At 45.8% G+C, this 24,777-nt stretch overlaps 1 protein-coding gene across 5 annotated transcripts in view; it reads right to left on the minus strand.

Annotated features, from left to right (window-relative positions):
• LOC147027062 (uncharacterized) overlaps positions 1-24,777 on the minus strand; it is a 514,850-nt gene that overhangs the window by 352,471 nt on the left and 137,602 nt on the right. For all 5 annotated transcript variants that reach the window (XM_085883211.1, XM_085883214.1, XM_085883212.1 and 2 more), the window contains one exon: positions 22,125-22,207. In XM_085883211.1, the coding sequence (XP_085739337.1) occupies positions 22,125-22,207 (83 nt within the window). The remainder of the gene's footprint in view (positions 1-22,124; positions 22,208-24,777) is intronic.

Consider the following 24,777-nt stretch of genomic DNA (forward strand, 5'->3'; position numbering starts at 1 on the left):
ATCGTATCCAGCGTTTCGATCCGAGTAGATCCCTCGTCGCCTACTGGCTTGTTTGTTTGTTTGTTTGTTTCTTACTTGCAAATTCGAAGATTTTTCAAGTATATTGGTCAGTCGATTTTGTTACTCTGTCTGTTTGTCAATCGCCTACAGGTCACAATTCTCAACCGATCATCATGAAACTTTACCGAGTTGTGGAGGTAGTCTCAACTGAGAAGCCGATTGATTTTGAGGTCAAAGGTCAAATTTCTAAAATCGTCATTTTTCATCTGATTGACTTGAAATTTGAACAATATTTGCATATTGTGTCACTGAATTGGGAAACCAATTATTATTATTTTTGAGGTCAAAAGGTCAAACTTCTAAAATCATCTATTTTATTTGAAAAATCGTCAGTTTTCATCGGATTGACTTGAAAATTAAAGAGCAATTTAATAGTGTTTTACTGAATCGGAAAACAACTATTTTGAGACCAAAAGGTCAAATGTCTGTATGAACACAATCCTGCTGGATGTTGCGGTGGCAGAACAGGATGACACAGCCAATCAGTTTGTGAGCATCCTCACCCTCCAGGTGGCGCGGGTTGCCACGCGGGACGCCAAAGTCCAGGATCATCATACCATCCATGAGGTTAAAAGGGACAACTCGACCTTTATGCTTCTTGCCCTTCCAACATGGGGGTTCCCCCCTACTAGGTCAAACTCACGGTCAAACTTCTAATATCATCACTATTTATCTGAAAAAGAATCAATTTTGATCTGATTGACCTGTGCTTTGATTAAGATTGTCAATTTTAATCTTAATGAAATGGACAATTTGATGTATCCCTGACAACCCTTGGAGAGGGGGGAGGGTAGATCCGCATTTGGACCAAATAAATTTTTTCATGATTTTTCACCATTCAGAGATAGGGCCAAAAACGGCATGTAGCAGGATATCTCAAACAATTGAAGACGGATTTGGACGAAACTTGGTGGACAGCTTGGGTATGTAACAAGGAAGAGTTGACTTGATTTTGGTGAAGATACGAATCCGGATCCGGATCAGAGAATTTTTAAAGTGATTCTTCACCATTAAGTGATAGGGCTAAAACGATAAATAGCACGATATCTCAAAAAGTTATCAACAGATTCGGAATAAACTTGGTGGATGCATTGGTGAGGTAACACAAACGAGCTAATTAAATTTTAGGTCAGGTCCGAAATCAGATCATGAATATCAGTGGGATAAAATGTTAACTCATCAACTTGGTAGAGGTATGCCCCCTCCAAGTGCCCTTCTAGTATTGTGCTGAAGCATGCTAAGCTCCTGCTTATATTGTGCTTGCGCAAACTACGAGAATAAAATAACCCAACTACTATCCATCTACTCGCAGAAAAGAAGCATGCTAAGCTCTTGCTTATATTGTGCTGTAGCATTGCTGAAATTGTGCTGTAGCATCACTTGTATTGTGCTGTAGCATTGACAAGCTAGCACTTGCTTGATGTTGCTTCTCTATGGCAGCCATCTGCCACAATGACAACCGTGGTCTTCCATGGGCATAAGAAACAAGCACGCCCCTTGTAGATCATTGGAATTGCCAGTGTCATGGGTGCTGGGAAAGGACACCCTGGGCAACATACTCTGCCAAGCAGCCAACGACTGCCCCTACACCATTAAAATTTTTTGCCACCCCTGTACATTGTGTGTTGACCGTCCTCAATAGCGTTCCAGAACAATTCATGGAAACGCTTGAGGACACTTACTGGGTGGGTGGGACCCCACCTGAGTGGGACATAACTGTCAGCCAGATGCTGCAGCAGTTGGGTAATGAGGCAATCCAACAATTTCCATACAGACACTTGGGTGCTGGCTCTCTTTGCTGACGTTGGTCCCACTGCTTTGGTTATCACCACTGATGTGCATTTTCCCAATGAGGCATAGACTATCCGAGATCGCAATGGTGTACTGATACAAGTGGAACACCCAGCTGAATAACGGGATGGGCCGGCTGGGGCCAGCTGAGGCCAGCCATGCCCGACAGCATCCATCCGAAGCAGCCTGCAGCCAAATACTGTGAATCCCACCTCCTCCCTTTGCCAGAGTGCGCAACTGTGGAACCATTAAAGAACTTGCAAACCTGGTACAGCAATTCCTACTGCCTTATCTCAGTTCCTGCACAGTTCATCTATCACATAATTAGCTGGCTTGGGTAGCCGTTCCAGCAATGACATATGCTATTACTTTGTGTTGAACATTATGGGAAATATTGGGATGCAGTGGGTACAACTAGGAAAAACAATGCCACCTAAAAGAGAACTGTCCTTGGACAAGATCTGTAAATACCCCACAACCCTGACTGAGCTACTAGCCAAAGCTCAGGGAATGATGGCACTGGGGCAAATGCAACACCAGATCATGGACAGGCTGTACGATCTCTGTGATGTGCATGGCTTGCGGATGTGCAATGATGAGCATCGAATTACCACCATCGTTCCTGCTTGCTCCAAAGGAGCTACAGCTGCTGAAACGACCGCTGAAATTGCTGATGGAGTGCTCGGGAACAAGGAAGACTGAACGAAGGGGTGGAAACACAAACCCAGATCAAAGAGCAGCTGGAAGTTCGACACAGCAGCATGCCGAGATGCTGAAGCAAGTGGAGGACAGTCCTGCTAGTAGGAGGGAACCCCCATGTTGGAAGGGCAAGAAGCATAAAGGTCGAGTTGTTCCTTTTAATCTCATGGATGGTAGGATGATCCTGGACTTTGGCGTCCCGCGTGGCAACCCGCGCCACCTGGAGGGTGAGGATGCTCACAAACTGATTGGCTGTGTCATCATGTTCTGTCACCGCAACATCTGGCAGGATTGTGTTCATACAGACATCCTGCTCTGCATCGAGTGTAATGGGGTGGTGTTGAATGCCGAAACATAGTAACGGTTGTCGGTGCCACCATGGGCGTCAAACCTGCAGGTCTCGGCCAAAGAGGTAAACCACTTCCTGGCACAGGACTGCCACAACATAATACAGGTAAATGATGGTATGATGGTCACCACATTCCTTACACTGGACTCACCCCCACAAGGGGCCCATCTGCTACCTGGCTTCAGTCAATGGTTATGAAGTCTCAACACTTTGCTGGATGGGTGGGCAGATATATGCTGAACTGACCCTGAATATACATTGGGTCTGAGTCTATGGTATAACCTCTTCTGCCAAAGTGATAACCGCACTGAATTGCCCACTTTTGACCCCAGCTTCTGCTACACAGTGGGCTTCCATCATCCCAATTTCCATCCCTTGCAACATGATTCACCTGGGATATGGAATATCCAGTCGGTGGATCTGGCCATCTGGGCCAAGCATTACAGTAGTAATAGGAGACTACTACCCACAAGGACAGCCACACCAAAGTTGGGCCGTGTGGCAATCCTTCCTGACCAGCAGATGCTCACCCTGGCCACGCTGCAGGAATGCCTAATCTTGGACAGCCTATAAAAAATAACCTGTTATAGTAGCTCGGTCCATCTGGGTGGAGCATTTGCACATGTAAGCCGGAGTGGACGGGTGAGTACTTGGACCTGCTGTATAGGTCTACATTTCTGGACTATATGCGATAACACATCTACTAACATCCTCCTCTGGCAGTTCAGGACAATATTAATTGGACCAATTGGATGGAATTCAATGGCTTGCACATATATCTCACAGTCGTTCTCTCACTCCAGGGGCCTCAATCTGGCCATCCACCAGGCAGATGCCTGGCCCATCTCCATCTCTTTGAGATGCTGATCATCCTGCTGCAATCACAAGGCACGTGGTTGGCACATTGACATCCTCCACTCACGAGGCTCCCTTGCTGAGAGAATCTGGTGAGCAGGATCAGCATCAGGAAAATGAGCCACATGACCATACAGGTAACAAATCTCATTTGAGTCTCTCTCAGCAACCGCTAGTTAGACACAAAGTCTGACCAGAGATAGCCAAGGATTCTCCAAAGAGACTTGGTACTAAAGGAATAAAATCTACATCTCAGACCTCTGGTAAGAGTCCAAGTCTCGCATCCATAGAGCAAGACTAGAAGCATCAAGGACCTGAAGACTCAGACTTTTATCATCCTGCTTAGGTACCGACAGCACCACACCTCACAACGCACTGAATCCATGACTCCCCAGGCCTGACCCAGACATCTATTGACCTCTGGCTCACATCCAGCAGAGACATGAATATCACTGCCATCTCTCGGTGACCTCAACATCCTCAGCACAAACAGGTACAGACAAGATAACAGCATCCAATATGTCATTGAAAGCCTGGATCTTAGTTTTGTCCCACATAACTTGTAATCCCAGCGGCTCTGACTCCTCATTCAGCAACTTGAGGGCCCCAAAAAGGATATTCAGTGTCTCTGCAAAGATGACTGCATCATCTGCGAAATCAAGGTCAGAGATATTGACATTCCCAAACGATGCATCGCAGCTTGATCTCTCCGACATCCTCCCCAGAATACAGTCCGTACAAGTGCTGAATAGTGTGGGAGCCAGTACACACCCCTGATGAACTCCAATCACAACTGGAAATGAGTCAGAGATGGCATCACCACATCTCACAGCACTCTCAGTACAGGAGTGTAGGTCAGACATCATATTGATCAGTTTTGTGACATCCTGTGAAGATCAAGAATCCTCTAGATGGTATTCCGATTCACCGAATTGAAGGGTTTGCAGAGATCAGCATAGGCTGCAAGCAGCCCGTGCCAAAACTCTTGCCTGCATTCATTGAGGATCCGAAAGGCAAGGATACGGTCAATCGTTGACCTCTTTGGTGTAAAGCCCATCTGCTCTGGGCGCTGGTGATCAAGCAGATGGTAGTGAACCCTATCAAAAGTTATCTGAGCAAAGACCTTGACGACACTGAGAGCAGTGTCACCCCTCGGTTGTTGTTGCAGTCCTGGCGATCACCCTTCCCTTTCCAGAGGGACAAGAAGGCCCCTCTTACAATTAGTTGGGATGATGCCTGTGTTCCAGGCAGAACACAGAACTGCATGCAACGACATGTGTACAGCATTTCTACCAGCCTTGAGAAGTTCAGCATGGATGGCACAGATCCCAGGAGCTTTTCCCACATTTCAACTGGTTCACCGCAGCCTGTGTTTCCACAAGGGAGGTGGATCACAGTTGATTGGAGGGTCAGCAAACGGGATCGTAACACCCGACATCCAACTCAACAGCTGGTGGATCAGCCTGGTAGAGCCGCTCAAAGTAATAGGCCCAGTGGGCCTTCACTTCCGACTCCTCTGTCAACAGCCCACCTCCTTCCGCTCAAACTGCAATACACCGAGGGACAGGCTTCAATGAACGCAATGGATGAAATTCCCTGTAAGCAAGACTATAATCACTTGACCACAGGTGATGCTCTACCCCCTCGCAGATTCCTTGCACAAAAGCCTCCTTGTCCACCCTCAACGCACGCACAGTTTTATGCCACAGTTCCCTGACCAGCTCACCTCTGCCATTAAGCCTGGTCCTGTGACTCTGGTCAATGGTATCCAATGTCCCTTGAGAGACAAAATTCTTCGTCCTACAGAGAGTTCCAAGACATCCACCGGCAACATCAAGGATGGTGGGCTTGAAGTCACTCCAGAATTCTTCAGGACTCCACAAAGCACCCAGATCCCCCAATTCCCCACTCAGCCTGTTCACAAACTCATCAGCTACCCTCTCATCCTTGTGCTTGCCAACATCCAGCCAAGGCTGGGATGGTACAATTCTCCCGGATTTAAGTTGCAACTTCAAAGTTGCTACCACAAGCCTGTGGTCGGTATTGAGGAACTGAGCATTCCGGTAGACCCTGCAGTTCTGGATCATCTTGCAGTGACAATTAATGAGCAGCTGGTTATTCTCCTTTGCCACACCATCAGTGTTTGAATACCAAGTCCAGCAATGAGCCTGATGTGCTGAAACCATGAACCAGACACCCAAGTACTTGACTTCTTGCAAAGTCAAGGAACTTAGTGCTATTCTGTGTTACAGTTCTAGAACAATGGGGACCAACAAATGTCTCATAACAATCCCTATCAGTTCCAGTTGATGTATTGAAATACCCCAAGACGAGAAGAGTACCTTGCCTGGTGCACTGCTCAACCACAGACTCGAGCATGGCATAGCATGGCATAATGCATCCTTCACAGTGAGATCATTCACCTCAGTCGGAGCATATACAGAGCCCAGGGAAATGACTCCCAAAGAGTGACGAATCCTTAGTGTCATAATACTGTTGCGAATTCGCGCCCGCTGGCGTGCGAACGGCCACGTAACTCGAATCACGGCACGTCGCCCACCGGACGGACAATTCTGTCGTGACTCTCTCGGACTAACGCCGGGAGCTAGTCACAGGTGGGCCTTTCGGACTCACCACGATTGTGCCAATCGGCCACCCGTGTGGGATAGGGTTGTTCGCCAAACTCGACCTACCTAAGTACCCACGCGGAGGGTAGACCAGGCAATCGCACCTCGCCGCAGGTCGACCCCGGACACGGGCCGCTTAAGCGACCCGTTCCGTACTATCGGGATAACCGAGCGGTGTTATCATCAGCCTCGACGGTTCCGATTATTTATCGGGCGTATTAAGCCCACGACCAACCCTTTACGTGAAGCAAGATGGAGATTCAATTAAAGAAAAGACGAAGCGAAACGGGAAAACAGTTCAACATAATGCACATTTATTCCGCGGCACACGGAAAGCACACATATACAATTACAACAATTATGCACCTAAAGCAATTGCAACAAAAGAAACACAACAATGCAGATCTACTACCGACTACGCGAGCACATGGCAACACTTACACAGTTTTACTTTACAGACGGCGCCAACAACACATTTACTCAAAAGTAAAAGAAAAGGCCACCCTCAAAGGCAAGGGGGAAGATGGGGCCTGTGGGCCAATATTTGCGCGGGACCTGAAAGAGCGGTCAGGTCCACGAGACCGGGTGGATCCTACTCGTGTCTTTGTGATGAGCCGCAAATGTGGCAGCGCGGCGGTGCCCCGACTTCGTGCTCCTTCGAGGGTTTCGTTGGCACTGCTTGGAGTGGGGTGGGAACAGGCCCCCTTTTCGCACTATCTCAGCGCGGGGGAAAAAAGGGGGGGGAATTGTTGATGCTCTGGGGAAAGAGTATAGCTGGCTTGCTTGGGTCCCGCGACGAGCGATTCCACCGCGACCTCGTCGCCGACCGCCATCTTCCTTGTCTCGGACCCGAGCTCTTCGGTCTCTTCCCCAATTCTCCTCAGCCGACTGCAGCAAACCACCTGTACGCCCTCGCTTCCCGACTCCACTCCGCACTCCAACCCGACTCTGCCCAAAATACTCTCCGCTCTTCTGAGGCCGACTCTGCCCAAACCGACTCTGCCGAGACCGACTTGACCCAAACCGACTCGACCGAGACCGACTCTGCTAAAACTGACTGCTCCGGATTCGCCCCGTGCTCGGCGCTTTATAGGCCGGCAGGAGAACCCATATGCAAATTTCTGGATCAGAACGAGCTCGGGGGTGGAGCCACGCTCGCCCATTGGACGGAGAAAAAGGGGCGTGAGTCTCCCCTGATCCTCGAATTTGCATATCTCGATTCCACACCGACGCGCCTGGAGGCGGGGCCAAACCGCCCCGCGCTTGCTGATTGGACGAATCAGAAGTGGGCATGCAGCATTCCTGATGCGAATTCTCCTCGGAAAGGCCGCATTTTGCACTCGCGGTTCGGCGCGCACCTTGTACGAGCCCAGGACAGTCCGACGCTCGGTGCTCCCAGGTGGTGCGGGAATGGCCGCAGAAGGAGGAGAGGTGAAGGTGGTGGAGGGTTTATGGTGGTGGTTTATGGCCATGGTGCCGTTTGGAATGGCGTTGATGCGATGTTTGCGGGAGCGAGTTGTGAAGGTAAAGACCGTGGCTGTTGGCGTTGTTGTTGTTGTTGTGAAGCGGCGTTGTGGTTGGTGGTTGTTGTGTGATGGCGGTTGAGACGTGGTTGGTTCAAAATAAAGATAGAACAGAAAAACGACTATCTCAAAGGGTCGCAGTCCGAATAAATCACATTTATTCCCTCTAAACAACGGGTTTGGGGCTAACTACACATGTACTTACAGAGATATCTCACCTACGGCGCCTGAATGGTGGTTTGCAAATTTCCTCAACCGCAACAATACGCTCGTTGACTGGTGTTACCTCAATTATCATTGGATTCAGCTTATTGGACACAGCAACAGCAACTCCTTGGGCATGGTAACCATAAGAGTGACCAGACCAATAATGGGTGTAACCAACTGGCATGATCTCGCCACTATCCGGTGTCTGAACATAAAAGAGTGCTACAATACCGATGTTTAAATGCTTGAGCTCAGATGATAACAGCGACCCTCTTTTAGGGATGGGACATTCCAGGCACCCACCCAAAGTAACGACCTCAGGTTAACCCAAAGAGACCTCTGTCTGGTGGACGACACCTCAGCACCAATCCACTACACCTCACCGCAATCTGACCCAGGAAGTTTACCTCGTGTTTTTCCTCTTATCATCAAGGAATGGGGAGTCCCGAAGGCTTTGCCCCGATCCTGTCATCTGGTGAGCTGCCCTGCGAAGGGCAGCAGCACAAGAGGTTCTCCCACGGAGTGGGTTTTCAGATTTCTTTGTGTTTGTGGGTTTTGCGGAATGAAGTGTTTTACGGTGGCCAGAGTGCAAATCCTGTCACTGACCTCTGAGAAAAGACATAACCCGAACTGCAGGACGACATCCGCAGACACAGTTTGGCAATAGATTTGGATGGCCGTTGGCTCACAAGGAGCTCCTCTGTACTTTGACAGGTTTTGTTTTTAATCCTGCTGAGTGTCCATATCCGTACACCCTCCTCACGAGGAAAACTGGTGGTGGAGTCTGTTTAGTTGCCAACAACCCGACCAACAACAACACTCTTCGGAGAATCCTTGGCTCTCGCTGGTCGGACTTTCTGTCCAACGAGCAGGTTGCAGAGAGAGACTCAAATTAGATTTGTTACCTGCAAAATCCATGAGCACCAGCCATAGCTGTATGGACTTGTGGCTCGTTTTCCTGACGCTGATCCTGCTCACCAGATTATCTCAGCGAGGGAGCCTCGTGAGTGGAGGAGGTCAATGGGTTGACCACGTGCCTCATGGTTGCAGTCGGTTAATCAGCATCTCAAGGAGATGGGGATGGGCCAGGCATCTGCCTGGGGCATGGCCAGAGTGAGGCCCCTGGAGTACCAGCGGAAAGTGGGTGCAGCGACGTGCTGCTCTGGCGCATGCTCCCATACCTGACCTGACTTGGTTGGGGGGGAAGGGGTTGAGGACTTGGGGTTGTAATGAGGGTTGAGTATTTGGGGTTTCGGGCAGTTGAGGACTTGATGAAGAAAGGGGGAGGGGATGACAGAGTTTGGTAGGGGGAGGGTGGGCAGAGAGGGGACAGAGTTTGAATTGAGGAATTTGAGATTTTTGAGGGGGGAGGATTGAGGCTCCGACGTCATGCACAGTCCATCCTTGGCACACGAGCTTCTAACCACTTACAATTTTTCATCTACAGTCTGATGGAGTACTGCTCCCCCCTTTGGTATGGTGTTCCTGCCTCACACTTAGCTTGACTTCACGCTGTGGGAAACAAAGTCTTTTTCGGATAATTGGTATCTCCGCGCAATGAAGCCGAGTCTTTGGGTCTCTCACCGGAGGTAGGTTGGCGGTCTTTCTGTCTTCCAACATCTCCTCTCCGGCTTTGCCCCCCACCCCCCCTGCCCTGTCTGTGATCTGTCCCCTTATATTTCCTCAGGTCGCTCAAAGCCTGCCAAAAAACCCCTTCTGGTGAAACTGCCAAAATCAAAAATCACTGCTCACCTTCACTCTTTCATTCCCCTTTTTTACCACCTCTGGAACAAACTCCAAAAACTCTCTTCAATCGCACTCCTCCCTCCAGGTCTTACAAACAGCTGTTCACCACCATCTCTTATCTTCTCCCACCCAAAATCTTGATCTTTTCTACCTACACTAATCCATCCCAAACCCACCTCCTTCAAATTCCCCGTTTTCCTTTCTGAAAGTCCCTGTAGTACTTTCCCCGTGTACCCCATCTTGTTTACCCCGTGTGCCCCACCCTATCCCTCTCACTGCAACAATATTCCTATTGTCTTTGTTCCCCACGATTTTGTGCTACCCTCTCCTACCCTTGTTATGTTTCTATGTATCAGCTTTGACATGGGCATCAGCTTGGTATAGGAAAAAACAAACAAAACAAAAAAAAACAGATATTGGGTTGGGAGGGGGTTTGAAGATTTGAAGAGAGGGGGAGGGAGGACAGAGTTTTGGTGTGGTGGTAGTGGATGCAGATATAGGACAGATTTGGGAGGCGGTTGAGGAATGAGGATTGTGGTGTGTGTGTGTGTGTGTGTGTGTGTGTGTGTGTGTGTGTGTGTGTGTGTGTGTGTGTGTGTGTGTGTGTGTGTGTGTGTGTGTGTGTGTGTGTGGAGGAGGGGAGGGGGTGGGGATTGGAGACATGAAGTCATATTTTACATCACGCAAAATTTCCATCGGCTGGGTCGCAGATAGTGCCGTTGGGTATTTTGGGTCCCTTGGGTCTTTTGGCTCCTCTCGGTATTTTGGGTTCTCCAGGGTCTTTTATGTCTTCTCATTATTCTGGGTCCTCGGGTCATTTGGATCCCCTGGGTCTTTAGGATCCTCGAGGTCTTTTGTGTTTTTGGGGACTTTTCAGTCTTTTGGGTCTTAAGGGTATTTTTGGTCTTTTGAGTAAAGAAAATACAAGTAAATCAGACACAAGTGGAGGCCATTCAGCCAATCATTCCTGTGCGACAAACACCACACTAATTTATCAACACAAGATCCGAAGAAGAAAATGCAAAATTAATATATTTATTTTTCAGTGTTTTTGTGGGTTATTTATTTATTTATTTATTATAAGTTTTTGTTTGTATTTTTTTTGTTTTTGTTATTGTTATTTCGCACTTTTTTGTATTTTTTTTCTTCTCAGAGGAGGGAGTATGGGATTGGTTAAAAAACACATCAACCACACAACACCCCTTGACGAGACCCCCACCAACAACACTCCTAACACATGCACACAATCACCCATCAATGCTCAAACTACCGAAAAGTCCAGCCAACATCCCTATTCCCCTCTATCTCCACAACTTCCAGGTACCTATCTAATTCCAATTTAAACTTATCTGCTGTTTCTGCTGCCACTTTCTTTCCAGGGAAGCCATTCCATGCATTAACTATACTCTGAGTAAAAGTCCCCCTGCCGTAATAGCGTCTTTACTCTCTTCCTTACTCTCAGGCTATGGCCCTTGGTCCAATCACTGTCTATTCTTTTGAAGATGGGAAAAAATCTGCACTTATTTTATCTATATCTTTCATTATCTTTAAGATTTCTATCATATCTCCAAATAACCGCCTCCTTTCTCATGTATAAAGCCTTGTCTCCTTCAGCTGCTCCTCATAGCTAAGTCTATCTGGGCCCGGAATCAATCTAGTAGTCCTGTGCTGAACACTCTCCATGACATCTATGTCCTTCCGGAACTGTGGTGACCAAAATTGCACACAATATTCGAGATGTGGCCCTCACTAAATTCCTGTGCAATGTTCACACCACGTCTTTTGATTTATAAATGATCCCCCTCCTTATACAACCTAAAACCCTATTTGCTTTACCTACAGCTGCTGGGTCCTGTGCTTCTTGCTTACCTCCCATATCTATTACCACCCCAGATCCTTCTCCTGTGTGACACGCTCCAAAATTACCCCTTGCATCCTCTAATCTCTATTTTTATTGTTCTTTCCCATCCCCAACACCTTACACTTGCTCAGGTTAAATTCCATCCATCTTTGCCCAATCTATGCAAGTATTAATACTTTCCTGAATCTGATCACCACCCCCTCTGCTAAAACGCTAAAAGATTTATTTAACAGGAACTACCTTTGGTAAACCCATGCTGACTACCTTTAATTAGTTTGTATTTATTCAAATGGTTCCTCATCTGGTCCTCAATTAATGTCTCCAACACCTTCCCCACAACCGAAGTCAAACTAATAGGTCGATAGTTTCCCAATTGTTCTCTGGATCCTTTCTTAAATAATGGTATTACATTTGCTACTCTCCAATCCTCCAGTACCTGTCCTGACTCCAGTGAACTGTTGAAAATATTCATTAACATCTCGCTTACCTGCTCAGCCACCTCCATCAATACTCTCAGGTGCCTATTATCTGGCCCCGGAGCCTTATCTACTCTTAGATTACCTCACTGTTCCTTTACTTCCTCCACTCCAACCTGGATCTTCTGTAAAAGCCCTTCCTCACGTCCTTGATAGATATTCTCAGCTATTGGCAATTCTTCTGACTCTTCTTGTGTAAAAGTTTAAGCAAAATACCTGTTTAATAAGCCTGTCATCTCACTTTCATCACTAACCACTCTCCGGGTGCTATTCCTCAATGGGCCCACACTGGTCCGAACCTGTTCTTTTCCCCTGATATTCTTAAAGAAAGCCTTGCTGTTATGTTTAATATTGTTAGCCATGTCCTTCTCATACTCTCTTTTGGATTGCCGAGTTATTTTCTTCACTTGCCTCTGTTTACTTCGATAGTGACATAAATCTAACTCCAGTCCTGTTATTTTAAACCGAATAAATGCCTTTTGCTTCCCCTTAATAGCGTTCCTTATCTCACTGCTCAACCACCCTGGTCTCTTTCTACTTCTAGTTTTACACCTCATTGGAATGTACTTACTCTGCACTCTACACATTTGCTCCTTTAAGGTTTCCCATTTCTCTGATGCTGATTGTCCTGTTGTTGGAGTCTCCCAATCTGCATCACCCAATTCTCTACTCATTCCCTCAAGGTTTGCCTTCCTGAAATCCAATAGCCTTTCCCTACTATCCTGAACTGCAACTCTTAACAGAGTTTTTGCACACACAATATTATGGTCAAAGTCATCGGGTCTTTGGGTTATTTTTCGGTCTGTGGGGTCTTTTTGTTCTTTTTGGTATTTCTGGTGTGTTAGGTCTTTTGGGTCTTCAGTGTCTTTTGGGTCTTTGATGGTCTTTTGGGTATTTAAGGGTCTTCAGGGTCTGTTCACCTTTTGGGTCTTTTGGGTCCTTCACATATTTTGGGTCTTCTGGGTCTTTTAGGTCTTTTAGAGTCTTCTGTATCTTCAGGGTCTTTTAAGTCTTAAAGGGTCTTCAGCACATTTTGGGTCTTTCTGGTGTTCAGGGTCTTTGGGGTCCTTAAGGGTCTTCAGGTTCTTTACAGTCTTTTGGGTCTTCAGGGTTGTTTGGGTCTTTTGGGTCTCTGGGGTTGTTTGGGTCTTTGGGGCTGTTTGGGTTTTTTGTGTGTTTGAGGTATTTTGGGTCCTTTAGGTCTTTTGGGTCTTAAGGGTCATTTATGTCCTCAGGGTTGTTTGGGTCCTCGGGGTCATTTAGTTCCTCAGGGTCGTTTGCATCTTTTGGGTTCTCAGGGGGTGGGGTCTTTTGGGTCCTCTCGGTACTTTCGGTTAAGTATTTCATGTTACAATTGTGGGTGACGTCAGGTTAGTTGTCCAACCAATGGGTGAAGAGTGGACATACACATACTTACATAATCACATATACTTGCTCCATTATATATAGATTATTAACCCTACCTTATAATAATTATTAGCCTCCGTTGGACCGAGTCCCAAACGGGGGCTTATGGATTTGGTGTCGATTTTCATGCCCATGCGTGTGTCTGTGCATAAGCAACCATATCTCTGACATGTATGGGCCGATTTTATTCATACTTGGCAAAAAGACAACACATGATGGTATACATATGCAAGCCATTTTTTAAAGTTTAGATCCAAGATGGCCGATGGCAGCCATTTACGTTATAAAAACCCGATGTTGAACACGTCCTCAACCATTTCTCAGACATGCATTTACCGATGCTGTTCAAACTTGGCAGACAGATAAAGAATGATGGCTTATGTATGAACATCATGTTTTTTCGAGATCAGATCCAAGACGGCCTACTGGCAGCCATTTTCTTACTTAAATGTGTCCCCAACCATTTCTAAGACATACATGATCCGATTTTGCTCAAACTTGGCACAAGCACAGTGTATAATTAGACCATGTGGAGGTACTCGCTAACCAATTACCTTCAGAAAATGATTTTCGTTGTGCAGATCACCAATCTGGATGAAATTTGGCACACTCAAATAATTTTAGACGCTGAGTCCAAATTCACTTGTTTCCACGTCGAGGATGTGACGCGATTGGTCATTTTTGGCAATTAAAGATAAACCGAACATTAAAGCACGATTTTGAACAGAAATGAAGAATCAAGGTTAGACTGATACGTACGTCAAAGAAAACTCTTGTGAGGTCTTTAAATGATACAATATGTTTATACAGAGCCCTATTCACTGTTATTAAAGATGTTTATAATTAAAGGTCGTAAACCGAAGCAGTTACATATTTTTACCGGCCAAAAACGTCTGGACCGACCAGACAGGCCTTCGAATTGACCAAGGCAACTTTTTGCTTGAAAGGCAGCCACACTGGCTATTAAAGGTAGTTACATTGACTAGTAAAGGTAGTTACATTGACTATTAAAGGTAGTTACATTGGCTATTACGGATTAAATCAAAGACAAAGAGACTGACTGCGCGACTCAGCCTGATGAAAAGTAGAACCGCCACAAGAGGATTACCGTCTTAGAACTCCAGTATTTCTTGCTCTGAAGCGGTTGCTGAACTAGGCTCTTGACTGCTGCTATTACAAAACTCAAGTCCACTATTACACGCTAACCAACCTGAATACTACTGTGTAGTAGATCACCACAGCAAAAGCAGTGTGACACCTGCATTCACAGTTCGTCGGCGGAATCATCGTCAGTTCTGCTTTCATCATCCATAAGTTCCATTTCTGCATGGGTCTGTTCATCGTTGGCGCAGTTTTGACACCCATAGCACTCTGTGCAGGACAGTCCTTTTGACCGGCAAGAACACTGGTTGGTCTCGCATTTCGTCTTCTTGCAATTACATTTTGTCGCCTCTAACAGTTCCTTCAGCGCTGGTGGATTGCTCAGCCAGTGAACAATCAGTGCTCCGTTGCGTTCCACCCATCCGTGAAATGTAGGAGAAGGGGCTTCTATAAACCTCTCAGTTGCGCGGTGGTGGATCACAGACTGATAGTTCACTCTTTTGCAATGCAGCATCAGAGCGTCGCTTATAGGCGGAATCTTCTGTTCTCCCAGCGACTCGCTGCAGAATAGCTTGTAGCGAACCTCATCCACACTCTTCATGGTCAGCTGATTGTACATGTCGCAGACGAATTGTTCCAGGTCGTGAATGATATTCTGATCAAGCGTGAATTCTCGACCAATGCTCCCGAAACAGGTGATGAGATGGGGACCCTTCATCATCAAGTCGAATGGCCTTGTTTTGCCCTTACCATGGAATGCACTGGTGGTATCACTTCCCGTGAAATTGTGTAGACCTATCAACGCATCGTAGACAGAACTTTCCAGGGCATTACTCAACTTCCTAATGTCAACGACGAAGATGTCTTTAGGACTTCCTGTGACCAGATAGAAATTTTGCGCCCGAATCGACTTCGAGTGAGCCAATGCCAACACAAACACATCAGTGTCGAAACTCTCTATGCGCACCAACTCTTCATTCTGTCCCGCGTGAGCGGCATATATCAGGAGCTTCGTGTCGGCTTCCTCATGGTCACATTCAAGTTCAGGTACTGACGACACAGTCATGACACCATTTGGAAGGGCTTGATCGCGTCCGTAGATGGTTCGCACCTGAAGATCGCCCGCCCTGCCCGCTCGTCTGGCGTGCTCCAGGCACTTGATGCTGATACTTGGGTAAGTATCAAACACCACGTCCAGTCTCGAAGATTGGTTATGTCGTGCTTTGGCCACTACGATGTTCAGCACCATCTCTTCCAGTTTGCCGAAAGTGTTAGGCAGTGAACCAGCCTTTATCGCCTGAATAACGGCCATTCTATCTACAATTGTTGCACCTTGGATAGGCCGACCGTCCACACGGCAATCGGGCCACAGTTTCAGTATATGGTTGCGGAGTTTGGCTTTGTCCGTCTTAGCAATCGAACCATCACCGGATGCCAGCGGGAAAGATATGTTCACCATTGGGTACACGAGCAGGTCGTGGAGTGTTACATTGCTTTTCTCGCCAATCAACAGCAGTCTTGTGAAAAGACGATGTTCATTCGCAATTTCAACCTTCGGCGTCTGCTGGTGGGGAGTCGCCGACCTGCCTCGCGCCGTCAAGAAAGTTGCCAATTTGGCCTTCGAAATCGGACTGAAGAATGGGACCTCACCCGAGAGAAGCCGATCACGCAAGAATTACACGACAGTGTTCTCTCCCTTGAAATACGCGTTCATCAAGTCCGTGGAAGTGGCTGGCGGTGCGATGACACCTGAACTAATATTGACGAGTTCAAGGTGAGCGCCGGAGAAAGGGTTAATCATTTGAAGTACTGTGTCCATCACTTGTACCACCACTGCTTCGTTCTTCTTCGAGCTCGACACATCCAAATCCTTTCTCGTTCGGGGCTCGTCGTGGATACTCGCCATGGACTCACATTTTCTTGCGATTTCCGCACGTGCTGGTTGGGACAGGATCCACTTCTTCACAGCTGTGCTTTTCTGAGTGTAACCAATGATGCCTCCACTGGTCTTGCTGTCCCTATTTAAAGTCTGCTCTATGATCTGATCACATGCAACACTACTTGTTTTTCTTCTGTTCATTAGGGTACCCTGTCATTCTGACAGGGAACCCTATTGTTTTTCTTCTGTTTATTTCCTTATTGCCGTTGGGCAGTCCATTTGCCATCCATGAACGCTCGATAGATGTCTGGGTGGGAGTGCTCTAGCCCGGCCATTTCCAGCCAGTAAACGGGTAAGTACCTTGCATAGTTTAGGTGATCACACGCAAAGTACCAGGGCATTGACGCTCTCGTGATCGCAAGGTGTTTCGGCCAGTTCGAAGTACGAGTTGCCCATATAAGCTCAAGTGCGAGTTCCACCATTTCCAAGTAGGAGCACCAGAATGCAAATGTTTTGCTTGCTGTGCATTGCTGCTGTCTGAAGTCGCTGTAGCGTGTGAACATTTCCGAGACCTCTTCCGATGACAGTAACTGTTCGAACAACGGAGACAGAAACGTTTCCTGGAGACGCTCTATACACCTCTCGAATCGCACACGCGTCTCCTCTGTGAGGGATTCCATGAAGGCCTAGAAGCATAGTCTTCCTCGCGCTTCGTAGACAAGCTTGTGACAGCGCAGACTCCTGTTATAGTGGTGGCCGTTTATTACTGAATTTGCAGAACGCTGAGCGACAATCCCAGACTCTATTATGAGGTCAAGAAGACCTGCGTCTCTGAATCTTTTGCCGATCACGCCTAGGAAGCTCTTGAGTTGGTGGAATGCACCGAGACGAATTACCAACCTTTCTGTCAACTCCGGGTGCAACCAACGAATCTCCTGTGCCTTACTGTAGATCGCAAGGTCGAAGACTAGAACTACTTCTTCACGTTCCAGTTTATCAGCCATATTGATGCTTTGGCATAGGACCATGTAAACGGTGTCCAGTTCCGTGGGTGATGCCTCGATCACGGGGAGGTAGATGATGGCTGACTTGGTCAACTCTTCATCCCGACGAAGGAGGGTGTTGTACCCAGTCCATGTTGGCAACCGCCCGTCCGTTTTCTGGACCGTTTTCATTGTGTAATAGAGCACATCCAGCGATAGCCTGTCCTCTTGTGACAGACTGATGTCAATGTTCCAACTGTAAAAGGCTGTGGTCCCTTGCCTCTTCCCGCCACCATACTTGAGAATGGGTGGCGTGTTACCAACTAATGACCACTGATGATGGCTAATTGGAGTCACTGGATGAGCGTGCTGAATCAGCTCAGAGGGTGCATCTTGTATCATCAATCCATTGGTGTGGTGAGTGGTCCCATGACCGGCGAGGGTCTCCACACTGAAATCGATGTTATCGTACACAAATATTGTCGGTACATTTCTGAGGCTGTTTGAGGGCAGTTTTCCCTCCTGATCAATCTGCAACAGCGCCAAAGCGGTTTCCAACGCCTGTGTTGTACTGACCGAGACACAATGCCCAAGCTTGTTGAGCAGTCCTAACAGTCGAGTAGAACCAGTCCAATGTTTCACAGTCAGGCCCAATGCATAGGACTTCGGAGTAAACGTCTGACCCCTTGATGCTATAGAAACGTCTTGAAGAACAGAGAGCATTTTCAGATGTATATGCCGTGGGAGTTCCACAAATTTCTCCAGGGTTGCCTCGTCTGACAGGCCCGCTATCCATGCAACAAGGTATGTACAATGCAACAGGGATGGCTCTTTCAGCATTTGAAATGTCGAAGACAGGAGCAAGTGGTGGCAATGTAATGTCCACACTTTGGTGTTTGTTCAGGTCATCCCTCACCATGAGTGCTCGTGAGTATAGAACATGTAAATTGAGGCCTGAGTCACCCTGCTGTGGACCCTGGCTGGCTTCATCCTCTGTAGTTGACTCTGTTTCTGCTGTAGAGCTACTGTCTACAACAGCAGCCTGAGCAATGGAACCAATATCAATGTCCTTCATGTACACCACTTCGCTCTCAGACATTTTTGGTGGACGATAGAAAATCATGTCTGGGTACCTGCAGTTCCTGCAGTCTTTTCATGTTCCTGCAGTTCATATTCCTGCAGTCTTTTCTTCAGTCTTGTTGCCTGGTAGTTGGCCTTATCCTGACCTTCGCATACTCTGAGTAGGTCATTGAACATCTCACACAACTTCTTCATATGTATAGATTGCTTTCCATCAACGAGTCTTACCTGGATGACTTTATCACAGAAAATGTCAAATGTTGAGTCATAGTTCACTTTCTGAGTTTGGAGTTTACTTTCACTCTGTCTCTGGTATGTGTCATTCACATACTCGTAATAACATTTACGGTGATAACAAACTTCCAGCGCCACACAGTCTTTATCCTTTATAGTTGTCATTATTCTCACATCACGTTCATCTCTCCTCTGCTCAGCAGTTTCCCTCAGCTTTCCTCCATCCTGTGTTTCTGCCAGGGACAACTGATCACGTTGAGATGTTCCTTTGACACGGATGAATTTGTCTTTTTTCTGGCATATGATACAAATTCTTGGCAGTACACCAGCTGATTTGCCAGACACCCTTTCTACAGAGGTTGTGAGGGATTTTCTACGTATTTTGTGGTATGAGTGCCCCTCTTCTTCTAATCCGCCCACCAACTCACTGGCTCTAGCAGAAACTGCAGTAGTGCTGGCTTCTGATTTACTTTTCCTGGCTTCAGCGCGTTTTATATGATCCTTGTTACAAAACGACGCATAGCAGAACCGGTGACAGCCGGCATCCGCAGGAGGATCAGTCATTGGCAGCAGTTTCATAATTTGATCAGCCAGCAAACAGCATTTGTTGATAGTTTCACTATCTGTGGTGTCGCACCAAGCCTTCGCACACTCGCATACCTTACGCCAGCTCTTGTCCGTGAATTGCGTCACTTTCTCATCATCCTCCGCGCCCAAGTGTATGAAACAACGCATATTTAGTTGTTGAAAGACCAAAAATCACTCGAAATCACATGACAACCATGGGCGCCGCCATCTTCATTTGTTGTTTCCTGGTCGTTTCCTCCGCGATTACAAGCACGTCACGCCCACTTCACGGCGGTAATTTCAAATGGTAATAACTGTTGGTGTGTCAAATTGTGCATATGGAAACAAGTAGGAATTTCAATGGTGTGTTCTCATGAATGTACACGGTGAATTTCGTTTAGATTGGTGATCTGCACAACGAAACTGAACGAACCCAACCACCTCCACATGACCTAAATGGCATACATATGCACCTCACTTTATTTTGCAATCTGATCAAAGATGGCCGACTGGTGGCCATTTTAGATGTGAAAACCCCCGGTGCAGTGACTCATTCATTTTTCTTTATTGAGTAATTCATTAATTTTTCTTTAGTGTGTGAATATTTGTAATAAAGCAAACACGTGAAATCTAGTCGCCAATCAGTTGCATCCTTCCAGAGAGCCAATCAACACACGGGATGATGAAAAGGTCAAGGACTCACAGGAGCGCGCCATCACGACATGTTGGAAGCTTGCGTGCTTTTCCTTGTGCAAGTTTTTCTCATCTTTATTCACGAGTCACTCAACTCGTTTATATTTAAGAGTGATTTTTGTTCAACATTACCAAGGCTATTGAGCGAAGGGGATTTTGCTTGTTTGTTTAAACAACCATGACAACAACGAACGAGTCCCCTCTGCTTGCCATCTTCGACGCCATTTTAAAGCTGCAGCGGCTAAACACCAATAAATCCTTCCTTCTTCACCAACCGCTGGAGAGACTATGATGGAGTAATCATCAGCCAGACGTTATTGACAACACATCATTTCATTTTAAATGTGAGCGAGATTTATCTTGTGTTGGTTTAAGCATCATCATCACAACTAGCATACTGAAAGGAATAATCACCACACTGGTATCGAACACGTCCTCAACTATTTCTCAGACATGCGTTTCCCGATCTTATTCAAACTTAGTACACATCTTCCGAATCATTGCTTACATATGCACATCATTTTCTTTCAAGATCAGATCCAAGATGGCCGACCGGCCACAATTTTAGTTATAAAAAACCTGATGTTGAACACGTCCTCAAGCATTTCTCAGACATGCATTTACCAATGTTGTTCAATCTCGGTGCACAGATAAAGAATGATGGCTTACATAGGCATGTCATTTTCTTTCAAGATCAGATCCAAGATGGCCGACTGGCCACAATTTTAGTTATAAAAAACCCGATGTTGAACACGTCCTCAACCATTTCTTAGACATGCCTTTATGAATGTTGCTCAATCTTGGTAGACAGATAAAGAATGATGGCTTACATATGCACGTCATTTTGTTTCGAGATCAGATCCTAGATGGCTGACTGGTGACTATTTTCTTATTTAAATGTATCCCCTACCATTTCTCAGACATGCATGGTCCGATTGTGTTCAAGCTTTGTTAAAACACAGTACATGATGGCATACATGTGCACCTCACTTTATTTTGTGATCTAATCAAAGATGGCTGACTGGTTGAGCGGCGGCCATTTTAGTTGGACCTAAATATGGGCTTTCCCTTTAACTCTGCATCGCAAACATACTAAAACAATGAGGGTTATGACATTTTTTGCCTTTTTTAACTTGTTATTAGTGTTACGAAAACGATATTACTGTAATAAGAAACCGAGTCTAATTTGTTACTCCTGTGGTGAAGCTTTAAACTCTCCAGGAGCAGGGGGTGGGGGGAACCTGGGCAGGAAATCTGGAATGCTGCATTGATCGCTCCAGAAAAAAACAAAAAAAACAAAATGGAAGCGGTCTGAAAGTAAAGCCGAATGAATGATGCCCAAGACCTATACATACTGTGTCGTTGGAAAGCCTGTGATGCCTGTCCTTTTAATATTCGATGATCATTTTAACAACTGCTTTGTTTCTGTTTCACACTGAACAGAAAATGCAAAGGTAGTGCATGCATGAGAATTGTGAAAATGTCAGATTCGACGATGCGTTATGCCTGAACTGCGTAGAAAAAACTGGCGGCTATTGCAGTCAGCCATCCTGCATCTAATGACGTCCCAGATGTAATGATGTAGCATGACAGACAGACAGACAGACAGACAGACAGACAGACAGACAGAGACAGAAAACTGCCACTCCTATATATACAGATTGAAACGAAATTGTTTATCTTTAATTTCTTTTTTTGTTTATCTGTCTGATATGATCAGACAATGTAGAAGGGTTATACCAACCATAACCATAACCTGTCATGCTTGAGTTACTCACATGTATTACATTAACAAACCAGAAAAAAATCAAGTCTACACACTGTAAATGGGGTTTGAACCCAGTATCACAACTTCACAAGGCAAGTGCTCCGACGTGAAAATGAAACAAGGTAACATTGTTGTTTTGTTTAAATACGAAATTCTGATATTGGCTCAAAAAGAAAGCTTTCAAATTTTAACCAATTTTCTCCTCTCCTCTCCCTTACCGCTTCTCGGAAGGATTTTGTTTCCTCGGATTTCAGTAAATTCACCAAATACTTCACTGCACCACACTGCACCTGCCGCTGCCCTACAGAAAGAAAAGATTGCATTAAAATAAAAAACAAATAATTGATGCATTTTCATTGGAGAATGTTCAAGACTTGTGTTTCCTCAAAATGGGCCTTCCGTTTTTTTCGCTCACCAGGAACAAAAATCGTTAAGGTGAGGTGTGGCTGACAGTTAGAGCCAGGAGTTTCAGTGATTGAACTTCCTCAAGAGGATTGTTAAGAAAGTCGATGGGAGTTATCCTGGAACGGCCTACGTGTCCCAATTCTTTGAAGAAAGAATGCTCCAGGCAGCTTACCAACATTTCAAGGATTAAATCCCTTTTACTTTATTTTAAAACAGTCCAAGTGTGACAGTAAAAACCGTGCTTTCACCACATACAACTGCATGTTCTGCCAGACAGGGATGAGCTGCCCTCACCCTCTGTCAACGGAGTTGACGCAACACGTGGGTGAAGCATAAAAAACCCATTTTAAATTTCAACTTGGTTGTATCACAGGAGGGTTTGTCAGACATCTTTTGGAGAGAGATAGTGAAAGTGTGAGATTTGTCAGGATTGAAAGACATATTCCAAGAGTTTGACCAGCTTGTGATTTTTTCAAGGTCTGAAGAGAGGAAGGAGGCTGCTGTCTATTGAAGGATGAGAGATACAAGGAAATACAGGGAAATCAGACAGGTGGAGGTCATTCAGCCCATCATGCCTCTGCGACATCAACACCACACTAATTTATCAACACAAGATCCAAAGAAGAAAAAGAAAAATTAATTAATTTATTTATTTTAAGTGTTTCTGTGTTTTTTTGATTTATCTATTTATTTGAAGGTTTTTTTTTTATTTTTGGATTTTTTTTGTAAAAATTTTTTTCTTTTCCTCAGGGAAGGGCGTATGGGCTTGGATAAAACACACATCAACCACACAACATCAACCACACAACATCAACCACACAACATCAACCACACAACACCCCTTGATGAGACCCCCACCAATCAGTACTCTGAACACATGCACACAATCACCCATCAATGCTCAAGCCACCAAAAAGTAAGGCCAACATCCCCATACCCCTCTATCTCCGTAACTTCCAGGTACCTATCTAATTCCAATTTAAACTTTCTACTGTTTCTGCTGCCACTACCTTTCCAGGGAGGCCATTCTATGCATGAACTACTCTCTGAGTAAAATACCCCTGCCTGACTGCCATCTTAACTCTCTTCTTTACTCTCAGGCTATGGCCCCTGGTCCTATCACTGTCTACTCTGTTGAATAATTAATCTACACTTATTATATCTATCCCTTTCATTATCTTAAATATTTCTATCATATCTCCTCATAACCACCTCCTTTCGAGTGAATGAAGCCCTGTCTCCTTCAGCAGCTCCTCATAACTAAGTATACCTAGCCCCTGAATCAATCCAGTAGCCCTGCACTGAACTCTTTCTATGGCATCTATGTCCTTCCTGAATTGTGGTGACCAAAACTGCACATAATATTCATGATGTGGCCCTCACTAAATTCATGTACAATGTTAACACCACCTCTTTTGATATATAAATGACCCCCCTCCGAATACAACCTAAAACAACATTTGATTTACCTGTTGCCACTTGGCATTGTGCTGCCTGCTTACCTCACGTATCTATTACCACCCCCAGATCCTTCTCCTGTGTGACCTGCTCCAAAATTACACCTCGCATCCTGTAATCTATTTTCGTTGTTCTTTACCATCCCCAACACCTTGCACTTGCTCAGATTAAATGGCATCTGCCAATCTTTTGTCCAATCTATGCAAGTATCAATACTTTCCTGAATCTGATCACCACCCCTTCTGCTATCCTCCTTACCTCCAAGCTTTGTGTCATCTGAAGCTTACTCTTCACCCCACTATCCAAATCATTGATGTAAATCATGAAGAGTCATGTTCTGAGTACTGATCCCTGAGGTACCCCACGACTTACATCCTCCCAGCAAGACATCCTCCCACTCAGAGCCACTCTTTGCTTCCTACCACGAAGCCAGTTTGCAATCCGATTAAATACCTGACCAGCCACTTCACAAGCCCTCACTTTGGCTAACAACCTCTAATGTTTGACCTTATCGAATGCCTTCTTAAAGTCTAGATATACTATCTCCACTGCCTTTCCTTCATCCACCCAATCAGATACAGCTTCATAGAACTCTAAAAGATTTGTAAGACAGGAACTACCTTTGGTAAACCCATGCTGACTACCTTTAATTAGTTTGTATATATTTATATGGTTCCTCATGTGGTCCTTAATTAATGTCTCCAACACCTTCCACACAATTGAATCGGTGAATACTCCATGAAAGGGGGTGAATACTCCGGTGAATAAGGGGCCAACTCCATGAAACAAAATGGAGGAGTTGGGCCCTTATGGTATTCACCGATTAAATTGAAGTCAAACTGACAGGTCTATCATTGCCCAATTCTTCTCTGGATCCTTTATTAAATAATGGTATTACATTTGCTACTCTCCAATCCTCCGGTACCTGTCCTGACTCCAGTGAACTGTTTAAAATATTCGTTAACATCTCGCTTACCTGCTCAGCCACCTCCATCAATACTCTCAGGT

The sequence above is a fragment of the Eptatretus burgeri genome, chromosome 5 (assembly GCF_056783735.1).
Source record: "Eptatretus burgeri isolate ZD-2024b chromosome 5, Ebu_testis_v1, whole genome shotgun sequence".
NCBI lineage: Eukaryota > Metazoa > Chordata > Myxini > Myxiniformes > Myxinidae > Eptatretus > Eptatretus burgeri.